A 13,829-nucleotide genomic window follows, 5' to 3' on the forward strand; every position below is an offset into this window, starting at 1 on the left:
TAACAGCATGGCTGTGCTTTCATTCATTTCGACAGGGCTTACATAGTGGGTGGGGAGTAAAGAAAAAGACATCAGCCTTTTATGCATGGCTGTTTCCCTCCCCTGCTGTCACCCCCCCCAACACTACTTTGGGGCTTTGTTTTGATTATGCATGCATTTTCCAACCTTCAGAGGTTGCCTCGCTTTCCCTGTGCACTTTCCCTGCATTTTCTGGATGCTGCCAGCATCCAGAAAATGCTGGGGAAAACATTCACAAACGCGCAGGGAGAGTGAAGTGAACTCTGAAGGTCGGAAAATGCATGCATAATCAAAACAAAGCCCCAAAGTAGTGTGTATGTGGGTGTGGGTGTGGGTGTGGGTGACTGTGAGAGAAACAGCCATGCATAAAAGGCCTTTGTCTCTTTGCCACATCTTCGCACTTTGTCTCTTCGCTACATCTGCATCAGGTCAGACAAATGGGAAGCAGAAGTTTTAAATCATTTATCTCATTTAAAACAATCTTGTCTGGAACAACTGATATTTTTATGTTGAAAAGATGAAAAAGTGTTTTTTTAGGGGATCAGTTTGTTCTGTTTTTGGAAATAACCACATTTACTGAAATGTCTTGGAGTTAAATCAACTAAACATTTAGAAACAGGCTTGTTTACTCTGAATAATTTATGTGACGGTACTAAGGACTAAAGAAAAATCAAGTTTGTTTGCAGGTTCCTGGTTAGCTTTCTTTTTTTGAGGCACCCCCTTTCTCACAGCTATTAACATTGTATTCAAATTGTATATATTGACAAAATTTTATCTACCTCTGAAAGCATTGTGCCATTAACAGTACTACTATTAAATTTATATACCACAGTTTAAATTACATCCATTTCATGAATGGTAAAATGCTAAAACTCAAGTGTCTAACTGCCAAAATACAGCCTTACTGGAATGAGTACAATTTACAAATACAATAATTACAGTTTAAAACATTAACAATATTATATCTAGAAGTAAATACTGTAGGACTGGTCAACACGGTATTTTCTGAGGGAGGAGTGTGGAAAGTTGCTGACACTTCCAACAGAAATGGTCCGAGTACAGGATTTAGTTAGTTTTTCCTCAAACAGCATATAAAACCCGTCTACCCACAGCAGTCCTCAGCTATATGGATTTCCCACATACTTGCATAAACTTCTCCTAGTTATCTGCCAGGTATTTTCCTGTAAGGAAAAAAAAAATGCATTAGAGATGTGCAATTCCTTTCCCCCACTCCTAAGACCAGAATCAGAATTGCGCTTGGCAAATAGAGTTAGTTTGCAAAATCTCTTAGTTTCCCCACTAGCCCAATTCCAAATCTTGAAAAGTTCAGTGCTAACCCAATCCCTGGAATCATCTCACAACCCCAAACACAGCTTGGCTATTGGCAGTGGGGGCTGTAGCCAGCTAGCACAAGTGGTGTCAGCCAGACTTCCTTCATCCTTGCACCTCAGAGGCTGTTGATCAGATTTGAGGTATTAGGTACATTATGGGAAATACAGCCTCCAAGGCGAGCAAAGGAGGCAGACATTTTCACTCACTCATTCATGCACTCACTACATGCTGGCTGGCTAGTCCATCTTTCTTACAGTCTGAATAAATATAGCTTCTAGACTTCAATATAAGTCACCTAGCAACATAAATTATCCCCATCTTCCACCTTATGACGGTCTTCAAGCTTACATAAGGTGTAAGATCAAGGGAAGTAATACTACCACTGTATTCTGCATTGGTCAGACCTCGCTTGGAATACTGTGTCCAGTTTTGGGCTCCACAATTTAAGAAGGATGTTGACAAGCTGCAGCGTGTCCAGAGGAGGGCGACCAGAATGGTCAAAGGTCTGGAATCCATGCCCTATGAGGAGAGACTTAGGGAGTTCGGTTTGTTTAGTTTGGAGAAGAGAAGGTTGAGGGGAGATGATAGCCATGTTTAAATATTTGAAGGGATGTCATGTTGATGAGGGAACTAACTTGTTCTCTGTTGCTCCAGAGACTAGGACACGGAGTAATGGATTTAAACTAATAGAAAAGCGATTCCACCTAAACATTAGGAAGAACTTTCTGACGGTGAGGGCTGTTCGACGGTGGAATGTGCTGCCTCGGAAGGTGGTGGAGTCCCTGTCTTTGGAGGTCTTTAAGCAGAGGCTAGATGGCCATCTGTCAGGAGTGCTTTGATTGTGGGATCTTGCATGTGGGGCGGGAGGGGGGGTCACTGGGGATGTGGGGGGAGGTAGTTGTTAGTTTATTGCATTGTGCAGGGGGCTGGACTAGATGACCCTGGTGGTACCTTCCAACTCTTTGTTTCTATGATTCCTCAAGAACATACTGAAAAGCTACTGAAGCATGCTTGTATGAACTTTCCTTGCTTTTTTCTACTGTGTTATGTATCTATACACTATACCAATATTTCTCAAACTGAGTGAAATATCTTGGGTAATGGCATAGGAAGAAGAGACACTCATACAGTTTTTCCATCTCTTAATGATAGGAGCATGAGTTTTGTTTAGGGAGTTTTTATGTCACCTTTCCAGAGATTTCAGAAATGCATATCGTACCCCTATGGGGATCATGAAAAGGTAGGCGTTCAGTTCTAAGTCCCCAATTGCTGCAGGTCCAGTTATCCGGAGACAGCCTAAGATATTTTGGCCTTTCAAGAAGAAAATCCAAAGGGTGGAACAACAACAACAACAATTTATTTTAATGGCACTCCAAGTTGGAGGACTTTTTTTAGTGTTTGCAGTGAAAAAATTGGGAATTTTGGGGAGCATTGAACGAAGTCCTATAACATATTCTCTGTTTTGGAATTAGTACTTTTTAGGACAAGGATTTGCTCACTCAAAATGAGTATTTTCATTTTATTTGTTTACAAAATTTGTACCACATTCTTTTGCCCTCGCAAGGTCCACCAAGACTGCTAACAATTTAAAACAGAGAGACATACACATGCATACATACACACATACTGAGAAAGAAACAAAACTGTTCTGGGAATACATAAGAAGTGGAGGGATTCTTGTATCCTGGGCAGATGTCTCCACTGAAGTTTCAAACTTGGGAGAGGAAGATCTATTATTTTCAGGATTGTGTGAGGGCGAGCACACATGTACTTCCCGAGGGAGTTTGACAAATACCTCAGACAATAGCTTGGTTTTACAAAGAAAAATGGTGGCCAGCATTATATCCTCTGTTCAACAGCTGGAGCGGGGATATAGTTGCCCAGACCAAATGAAACTGAAAACCACACTCTTCCAAGACAGTGTCAATTAGTCTAACCATGCAGTGTGCTAAATATATCACCCCAGTCATTTATGAAAAGATAACCTGTGATGTTCTTACCTGCTGCAAATCTCTTTTTAATAAGTGAAAATCGATACCCGGCTCCAGCAAGTTCAATATCACAGCTGGACAGAGTGCTCCCTTCACTGGTGAATTGCACAACCAGGGGGGAAGGTTTGCTTGGTCCATCAGATAACTGGAATCTTGCCAGCAAAGAACCCACACCTTCAAACACAAAACCAAACGAGTATATTACAAAAATGGAATACATGGAAAACTGAACATGCTAATATGTGCCTTTTTGTTGGGTAAGTTCATAGGTGGTGCACTGCAAAAAGCTTTCATTCCGGGTCATCAGTCCCAGATCTCCACCCCCTTTCCCTTTGAGTAGGTGTGAGTGTTTATATGCTCTCTGGCCATGTCTCCAAAATAAAAGAACAACCATAGCTCAGAGTGGCAGAGCTGCTCAGGTGTTGTTTCAACAGCAGTGAAGCAGCACTAGAAAGGTAAGGACAGGGGACCTCTTGGGAACATCTCTGATCTCTTCCCCAAATCCCTTCTTGGGGGGGGGGGGTAAATTTGAAACTGGAACACATTCGGCAGCCTAAGTTCTAAGTCTGAGGACTAAGAGCCTGTCTAGATGTTATGTTTGCCATGGGTATTGATATCTGTGACAAATTTTGCACCTGGTAAGATTTCCCCAGGTAATAGGGAAGCTCTCCTATGCCCCAATTCTTTAGTGTGATTGGCTACCAAAATAGCAGCCCCCTGCAGAGGATCCCTTAAATCAGAAATCAGGCAAAAAGGATTTTATAAATGCTTTATCTAAATATAAAGGTTTTAGGGAAATGGACACATGATTAAATGAAAAAATAATCTTAAGAATAAGTGGAAAGAAGTATTTTTCGCTCCATAAGAAGCACTTTTTTCCTCCTCAAAAGTGAGGGAAAATGTTGGTGAGTCTTATGGAGTGAATGTGCGTCTTATGGACCCTAGTACAGTCCATAAGATACACATTCTAGCTTGGAAGGAAGGCAGGCGGGGCTCACAGAGCCAGCAGGAAACGCCGGCTCGCGTCGTTCTGGCACGCCCAGCTCTGTGCGCCCTGCGCAACAGAACGACACGAGTCGGCGTACCCCGCCCCGACGGAGGGGCGCACAGCTGGAAGGCGGAGGGGCGCAAAGAGCGGGCTCGCCCGCCTCCCAGCTGGCCTTCGGGGCGGGGAACACCGGCTCGTGTTGTTCTGGTGCGCTCAGCTCTGTGCATCCCGCTTGCCAGAATGACACGAGCCGGCATTCCCCGCCCCGACAGCCAGCTGGGAGGCGGGGGAGGGGCACACAGAGCAGCTGGGCATGCCAGAATGACGCGAGCCGGCGTTCCCCGCCCCGACAGCCAGCTGGGAGGCGGGGGGCCCGCACAGAGCGGCTGGGCATGCCAGAACGACGCGAGCCTTTTAATTGGATTTCTTGCCACACAACTAGAACATTTCCTTATTGAAGCAAGGTCTTTCAGAGTTCCAAAATGCATTAGAGATTTAAGATTGCAGTTAAAAGAAAAAAGAGAGAGAGATTCTGGCCAGAGGTTCATAGTTACCATGACAGCTATGATGTCAGTCATTCTTTGATTTCCCCGGAGACATGAGCCATACTAGGTGGAATCAGCTGACTGACTCCAGTGCTTGGGGTCCCTCCTTATAAAAGGTAAAAACCGCAAAAGTTTATTTTAATAATCTAAATTCCTAGTTAACCATACTGGTTCACACCAGCTGAGTGATTTGGGTAGCTTAGCAACCCCTCCCCAATCCCAATATACCTTAATCTACAACTGTAGTTTGTAGCATAAATATATTTCTTCCTAGAAGGCCAAGGATGCCTGATACTAACCCTGCCCTATGCCTCAATGCCTGTAACCTAAGCCTTTCAAAATCAAAACCAGCCACAAGATCACATCCTAAAACATCCATCTTCCCTTTTTTCAATATCCAGTCTGATGAAGAGATCTGGATAACTGGAAAGCTGTTATTTTGGTTGGTCTTAAATAAATGGTATTACATGGATTTTGTTGTATTGTTCTTTAGACCAATGAAATCTCCTGGAACTTCTAAATAATCAGATGTTTACCATAATTAGATAATTATCCTGTAAATACTACTGTTCTTGAACAAAGTCCCTCTGGACGACAGTGTTTAGATGGAAGCTTAGGTCAGTAGCGTTTTGGTTAAAGGTTTGTAGATAACTGACATTCCTAAAGGCTCATACTATTCTCTTTAGCTGGGATATGCCAACTGTCTGTTCTATCTCATATCACAAATACACAATAGCCAAATCAGCCTCCATTTTGAACCAAAAAGAGAAAAATCATACAATCATTTAAATGGTGGATTCCATTGCATATACTTTCTGGCAACACCCTGGGGAAATTCAGCAGGTGAGTTGGCACAATCTGTCAGAAAATTTCTCTTCCTATGAACAATTTCAATGGTGGACATCATCAGGATGGAAAGAAACTCATTAGATGATGGCCCCAACTTGTACTGTTAATATCATTTGGGACTTAGTCTATCTACGTGTAGGACATTCACCATGAAGTTTCCAATCACCATGGTAAAAGGATCATCTAGACAGGCTCAGACAGCAGGTTTCCCCCACCAGACGGTTGATGAGGTAAGATAGAACTACCATTGCCTGAGGTATACATTCTCATATCTTCCAAAAAAACTTGTTTGAACAGAAATGACAGTAGGTCAAAATAAATGACTCAGCCAAAAACTATATTTGCATTAAGTTTAACTAGATGTTGACACAGGGGAGATCCACAGAGTTACCAACAGGCCTAAAGAAAATGTCCTCTCACTTTAATAAAAGCTTAATGTATGGAAATGGGCAGGTGAAGGTTTTCATGCAACGGAGATAAATAATCAGTTCTTGTAGGTTATCTGGGCTGTGTGACCGTGGTCTTGGTATTTTCTTTCCTGACGTTTCGCCAGCAGCTGTGGCAGGCATCTTCAGAGGAGTAACACTGAAGGACAGTGTCTCTCAGTGTCAAGTGTGTAGGAAGAGTAATATATATAGTCAGAAGGGGGTTGGGTTTGAGCTGAGTCATTGTCCTGCAAAAGAATCAAAGGTAATGTGCTAATCATTGTCCTATAAGTATCAAGGTAATGTGCTAATTAGGGTGTGGTATGTTAATGTGGAACCATTGCATCCTGAAGTGATCTGTTAACATACAATGTTCTTTTGCAGGACAATGACTCAGCTCAAAATACCAAGACCACGGTCACACAGCCCGGATAACCTACAAGAACTGGTGAACTCTGACCATGAAAGCCTTCGATGAGATAAACATCCCATTAAACTTCATTAAAGGGACACGACATTTTTGTTCCAGGCAGTTGGAAACCGTAGGGATCAATGACTGGACTAGGGTTAGGCTGTCTGTCTCTTTACCACCAAGGCTTAGAACAGCTCGGGGGTGCAAATCTCTCCGGTGGAAACAGCAGTGGTGAAGGAAAGAGTTAAGCCCCCTGCCTAGGGTTGCCAACCTCCAGTTATTAGCTGGAGATCTCCTGCTATTACAACTGATCTCCAGCTGATAGAGATCAGTTCCCCTGGAGAAAATGGCTGCTTTGGCAATTGGACTCTATGGCATTGAAGTCCCTCCCCTCCCCAAACCCCTCCCTCCTCAGGCTCTGCCCAAAAACCTCCCACCAGTGGCGAAGAGGGACCTGGCAACCCTACCCCAGCACCACAGCCTCAGTGCAAATCAGGCCTCCCCTGAAGTAAGTCATGTGTTTCCCACATCACTTTGAGTTAAGCCCTTAAGCACATCCTATCACCCCTTCAAAACAGTAGGATAAAACGACTACTTGTGCCAAAGGAACAGTGAAGATGCAATAGGGGAGGCTAACTGACACCAGAAGGCTCACAGAGGGCAAGACCGAGAAGAGAAGGCTGAGTTTTGAGGGGCTTGCATTATTACCTCCATTTTCAGATTTTTGTGAAATATCAGGAATCCTCCACAATATCCTTTGCTGTTCAGCATTCCTAAAAACAACAAAAAAGAAAGAACGCTCATGTGAAGGTTAGGGATCCTGAAGGAGTCTTTCTCAGCCTTTTGAACTGTGAGGTAGGTGAATATATTATGACTCATCTTCACCGCCTGCACTGCAGAAGAGGATGTGGACAGGCGGCCTGGGCCACTTCCAGCTTTTGAGGCCCCCCTCATCCACAATAAAACTAAAAACAATGACACATGAAAACAAAACGAGATAGAGGAGAGAGAAAAACGAATCTCTGCTTCATTTAGAAAATGCTGTTCTAGATTGGCCTGCTGCCGTCCCAACTAGTTTCACCACAAGTCTCCTTATAATTAAAATGATGGTGATGATCAACGTAAAAACAATCACATCCATTAACTCTATAGAACAGAATAATTTTAAAGTACTCAGCCTCCCATTAATAGTATACATTCTCATATTTACTTTCGAGTTCCAGTACTACCGCACTTCCAGCGGAATCATAATTACATGGAATTAAGTTGTGCTGATTTCAGCAAGACTTACTTCCAGAAAAGTGTGCCGGGGAACGTAGCATTACGATTCTCTCCTCTCTCATGGCCACATGCACACACATACAGCTACCCGCTAAATGCGGAGGGATTATTCAGGCAGAATACGGCTGACCAGAATCTGTCTGAGGTTGTCCAGCAGGCTGGTTCAGCTGTAGCCATTAAAAGAGGGCACAGATCGAGTGGAGGGCAAGCTCTGGTTCATACCAAATAGCAGGTGGAAGCACAGCTTGAAGTTTTGTGACTCCTCCATCGATGGGAACAAGGAATTGCACGTTGTTTAAAGCGACTGGCGTCGTCATTGCCTCTAGATTATATTTGTAGTCAATGCGCAGATCAGTGCTTGTAGGATCACACCGCCAGTTCACTGCCAGGTTTAATGGAGTAGATTGAATTCCCTGGGCTGATACCTTACAAACATGACAAAAAGGGAACATTTAGTATGCATAAAAAAAACGAACGAATAAAAGGCATCGCTGGTTGTAGAACAGAGATCTCCCCCCCATATTTCATCAATGGGTATGCCCCCCCCCAGTGACAAAGAGAAGGCAAAATATCCTATACATCTAGGTGATCACAATTTAAAACTGAAGAAGAAGAAGAAGAGTTGGTTTTTACATGCCGACTTTCTCTGCCACTTCAGGGAGAATCAAACCGGCTTACAATCACCTTCCCCTCCCCACAACAGACACCCTTGAGGTAGGTGGGGCTGAGAGAGCTTTAAGAGAGCTGTGACTAGCCCAAGGTCACCCAGCTGGCTTCATGTGTAGGAGTGGGGAAACAAATCCAGTTCACCAGATTAGCCTCCGCGGCTCATGTGAAGGAGTGGGGAATCAAACCCGGTTCTCCAGATCAAACTCCACCGCTCCAAACCACCGTTCTTAACCACTACACCACGCTGAAAACTTTAATATCAAACTATGACCATGAATGTTATTGTTAGCCAGTATTTTTCAAGATTAATCTCTGCAAGGGCTTTACCTGATATTTTAGCATATCTACATTATAGTATGTTGCTTGGGGTTTCTGTTCAGACACTTTCTTTAAGTGAGTCATCAGATTTGGCATGTTGACCCAGAATTCCTTCGTGTTGGCATCAGCTTGCGTACTGTCACTGCATTTGTTTATAAAATGGAGAAGAATTAGCTACTCTCGTGAGCAGAAATTACATTCGTCAGCACAAAATAAGAGCTCAACATTACCTTTTTGGTAGACAGATGTTATTCTAGCTACTGAAGAAAAGGCACTGGCAAAAGCCACCTTTTAAGGTCCAAAGTACCTATCATGTTGTTAACCCCAAAGCAGCCCTGGGTCAGGAGACAGGTTTTTAAAGCACCTTCCTCCATGACTTCTCAGACCATGTGATGTCTGAGATCTATGTTTGATATTAAAGTTGAAAAAACTAAGATTGGGCAACAAGCAACCAAAAAGCTGACACACAGGGAGTAGCCAGGTTTCCCAGGAACACGGACACACCATGACAATGGCCTTAGTCTTTGGCTTCCTGAGGCCTTATCAAAATTCTGGCCAAGAGGTTTGCAGTACAACGATCAGCCTTCTAGGATCGCATAGGAATCTGCCTGACAATGCAGACTTCTCTGGAAACCTAATCATAAGTGATGCCAGTGCCCTAGGCCATTTGTTAACTGACAATCAGCCCTGGCATTCAGGAAATCCAATCATCCCACCCAGATCCATCCCACCTTCCCAGTTATCTAACCTGGAACCTATTTCCCTCCTTTCCTTCCTCATTACATTTTTGAACAATTCAAAATCTGCCAATAGGAGCAAGGATGTTGACTCTTCCCCAATGGGATCACAGTTCCTATCATTTCTCCAGTCATGGAACATCCTAAAGCCCCCAATTCATAGAATTCTGGAAATTTGGCCCAATAACAGAGAAGATCCAAATATGCCACCCACATAATTGGGTCCCAATAGTAATCATTCAGGAAAAATAGGATAAAAGTGGCATTCTGTCAAGGGAAAGCCAAGTTCAATCTGATCCACTACTGAAACCAGCCCCTTGCTAATTGGACCTTCTCCAACTCCACTGAGTCTTCTGGATCAGACAATGTATGAAACTGTTTGTTCTGCTTCTTTGATATGCTCTTCCCTCCTTCCTCTTCCCAGCCTCCTTGCTCCCCAAACCATATCCATTCCCTTCCTCCCTCCATTCTGAGTGCTGTTCACAGAGGAAAAACTGAGCCTCCATGGTTTGACCTACCCCCCCTCTCTGGGGACACTGTATGATCTTACCACCACCAAGGGTGGGTTCTAACTTTGGAGTAACCTGAGGAAGCACCTAGCATAACTGGAATAACTTCCACTAGGAATTGTCTGATTTTCTTGGTGCTCATTCCCCAATTTTGTTTGTTTGATTCTATAGGCCAGCTCATAGCCCAGCAATTCCCCCATATTTATTATTTTATATTGCCCTTCCAATCCACCTGCATTTCCTCCTGTTATTGTCATGTTTATCCTCTGCTTTTCTGTCTGCTATTCTAAATCCTTACTAGAGGCATTGCCCAAGTTTGCACCTGCTGCAGCACAGACTAAAGATTCTTTGATACGGGAGTTTGAAGGTAACGGTGAACACCTGTGAATCTTTCCCTCTATGGATTTCTTTTTTAATGTAAAGCCGCCACAAGCAGCTCTAGGGGAGACTGAAGGTCTGGTAAGAGAGAAGAGGTGCTTAACAGTCATTTGTCCATTCAAAATCCCCCCCACCTCCCAAGCTACTTTTTTTCTCAGATGCAGAAGGGGAAAAAAGTAGCGGGGCGGGGGGGGGGCAGTCAATGGACAAATGACTGTCTGGGAAGAGTTAAGTCCCCATATTCACAAATTACAGGTTCATTCAAGTATGAGGAAATGGCTGCACATAGCACTTATTTGGTATAATCTGAAGCAACACTTATTTTGGATGCCTCTTCCATTACAAACTACTTACCAATGGTTTCCTTCTATTAATACATCATCTACAATGTGAATTTTGCATGTATTTGGAATGAGTACTGTCCTATTGTGCTGATTTATAGAATGCATTAACACGATTTTAAAAATGTCCACACACGGTTAATTGCCTCATTTTTTGCCATGTGAAACAAAAGGAACAGAAGCAATGGAAAGGGTGTAATATCTGATGGCATAAGGAGGCAGGACAAAAAGGAAAGGAAAAAGACCAAACAAAAAACAAATAATCTTAACAACAGATACACAAGGAGAAGGTAGGCGGGTTGGTGAACAGCAGCAGCTAGCTGAGTGTCAAAGTCAAATATGCAAATGCCATCCAGAGGGAGTTTTTTTTAATTAACAGTGACTATCCCTTGTACTGCAAAGGTCATCTGTCATTTCCCCAATCAATCATAATCACTATTAATTTTCATCAGTGAACATTTCTTCTGATTAAGACATTAAGACGGCGAGAGTGCAAATGGCCCAAGACCCATGATGAAGCTTCGAGAACACATTACAGAGCCCGGTTGAACGCCAATGAACGGGGGGTGAAGGCAGCAAACATTTCCGCCTCCATTGCATCCTCTAGTTTGTGTCCAGTCCAACTGTTTAGGGTGATTTAGCATTTAACCACTCCTTTCACAGTGTCGACGGTGTTAGATGATTTGGCCATTAGCTGTGACTTACTGGTGACTTATTTTGTAGATAAAGTCTCTGCTCTCCATTCCAGCCTGGCTGTCAGTAGCATCCCAGTAGCTCTGTCTGTATTGTCAGGTCCATTTTTGGACTCCTTCAGGCCACTTACTCCCACAGATGTTGACAGGATCCTGATGGCTGTAAGGTGTATCACCTGCTTGTTAAACCCCTGCCCTTCTTGGCTAGTTAAATCTTGTTGAAAAAGCCATTCTTACATAAAGGGGAGCTAGCAAATTACCGCCCAGTGTCGAATTTGCTTTTCCTGGGTAAGGTAATTGAAAGGGCGGTGGCCGAGCAACTCCAGGGATTCCTGAATGATATGTTGGTGCTCGGTCCAGTCTCGTCTGGTTTCAGGCTAGGCTTTGGGACTGAGACTGCCTTCATAGCCCTGGTTGATGACATCCAGCTTCGGGTGTGAGCTGCTGATTCTATTAGATCTGTCAGCAGCATTTGACACAGTTCACCATTTGGTCCTGATCTACCGCCTAGCCTCGCTGGTGGTAAGAGGTATCACTTTATGGTGGTTTGCCTCCTTCTTCCAAGGTTGTGAGATGAGGGTGATGATTGGGGAAAAAAGATACATCCTGGTGGATGCTGTGGTGGAATGGCTAAAGAGCAGCTGGCTGAAGCTAAATCCTTTGAAAAATGAGTCATGTGGCTGGGAAGCACTCTGGCTATGGGGAATTTGCCACTCCCATCACTTGATTGAGCCCATCTTTCCACTGTGGACTTGGTGAAGAGTTTGGGGTTTGGGCTTAATCCTTTGCTTTCCATGGACAAACAGGTGACTAGGGTGGCTAAAATGGCATTTTCCCATCTTCTCCCGGTCCAATAACTTCCCTCATAGCTATCTTAGTCAAACTTTGCAACACAGATCCATGAGATGGTCACCTCTTGTTTAAACTACTGCAACTCGCTCTACATAGGGCTACTCCTGAAGTCGCTTTGGAAACTCCAGGTGGTACAGAATGTGGCTGCTAGGTTGCTGACCAAATCATTATGTTCTGCTCATACAAACTAATCTTGAAGCAGCTGCACTGTCTAACAGTTTCTAGACCCATTTCAAAATGTTGGCTCTTACCTTTAAATCCCTTATCTACCTGGGACCCTAATACCTACGGGATCACCTCTCGTTATGACCCCCCCCACTCCCTTCGTTCATTTTTGCGGGGCTTGTTAGTGGTTCTGGGTTCCAGGGTAGCATGACTTTCTTCTACCAGGGGGGCCTTCACAGTTGTGGCTTGCTCCCTCTGGAATGCATTGTCAAAAGATACCCATGAGCAACAGGACCTGATGATGTTTCAGAGGAAGAATTATTCCAGCATGCTTTTGGCTTATAATAACTATTGTAAGGCATAGTTGGCTTGTGGGTATTGTAATATTCGAAGTCATTTGTAAAGTTCCTACAGTTTTAGGGTTGGGATTAGATTGATTTTATGTATTTCTTATTATTTTATACAACTATACAGGATTTTATTGGATATTTACTATGCTATTTTTGTACCTATTTTAATTGATGTAATTGTCCATTGTTATAAACCATTTCAAACCTAGCCAAACCAAATACTTTTATTGCACTGACTCAAAGTCATAGTGAACAACAAAGAATCATAAAGCTATAGCATGAACAGAAACAAACAACTACAGTGGATCTATCCCCCCCTTCAGGAATGGGCTGCAAAGCAGGTGACCTCGATGTGGTGCCTATGAGTGCCAAAGGATCCACCAACACTTTTCCTGGTGTCCACCAAGTCTTTTTAGAAAGTGGGTGGGACCAGTTGGGATTTTTGCCCTACAGGGCTTCTGACTGGCCACTGGAGACCCAATTGAGTGTACAGATTTTTAAAAATTGCTGTGGCAGCAGCTACCACCATAGCACAAGGATCTTCAATGTGTTACTGAATGTGAGCTGTGTATATGCAAGAACATATTTTTCAGCAATATGTTCATTTAAAAAAGTGTCCTGTTAAACTTAGCTTCTGCCTATAATGCTGGGTTACTATTAGATGCACATATAAGTCACCGCTTGCCATTTTGTGGTTGGCTCTGCCTCCTGCAGCAGCCATTTTGTGTTTGTATCTGCTACTGTATGTCAAAATTCCAAAGATGCCCACAAACTGAAGAAGGTTGGGGACCCCAGCCTATAGGGTGCAGAAAATATCAGATCTCCCCATAAGGAAGGCAATTTAAGAATAAATGTGAAAGAAATGATGGATAAATGTCAAGTTTTAGTGACTTTACTGTGTCAGAAATGGAATGTAAGACTGGGTCCCAAGAAGCACAAAAGTAAGGGGTTAATTTGGGATGACAAGAATTGCCACC

General features: G+C 43.3%; 1 protein-coding gene across 1 annotated transcript in view; it reads right to left on the bottom strand.

The window, feature by feature from the left end:
- Window positions 1-729: 729 nt before the first annotated feature.
- The window catches only part of SGIP1 (SH3GL interacting endocytic adaptor 1), a 134,689-nt gene continuing 121,589 nt past the window's right edge, over window positions 730-13,829 (bottom strand). The window contains exons 19-23 of the mRNA XM_056867431.1: window positions 8,838-8,970; window positions 8,064-8,266; window positions 7,269-7,333; window positions 3,351-3,515; window positions 730-1,199 (exon numbers count right to left, since the gene is read on the bottom strand). Coding sequence (XP_056723409.1) covers window positions 1,177-1,199; window positions 3,351-3,515; window positions 7,269-7,333; window positions 8,064-8,266; window positions 8,838-8,970 — 589 coding nt within the window. The 3' untranslated portion in view covers window positions 730-1,176. The remainder of the gene's footprint in view (window positions 1,200-3,350; window positions 3,516-7,268; window positions 7,334-8,063; window positions 8,267-8,837; window positions 8,971-13,829) is intronic.

This window comes from Euleptes europaea, chromosome 2, assembly GCF_029931775.1.
Source record: "Euleptes europaea isolate rEulEur1 chromosome 2, rEulEur1.hap1, whole genome shotgun sequence".
Taxonomy (NCBI): Eukaryota; Metazoa; Chordata; class Lepidosauria; order Squamata; family Sphaerodactylidae; genus Euleptes; species Euleptes europaea.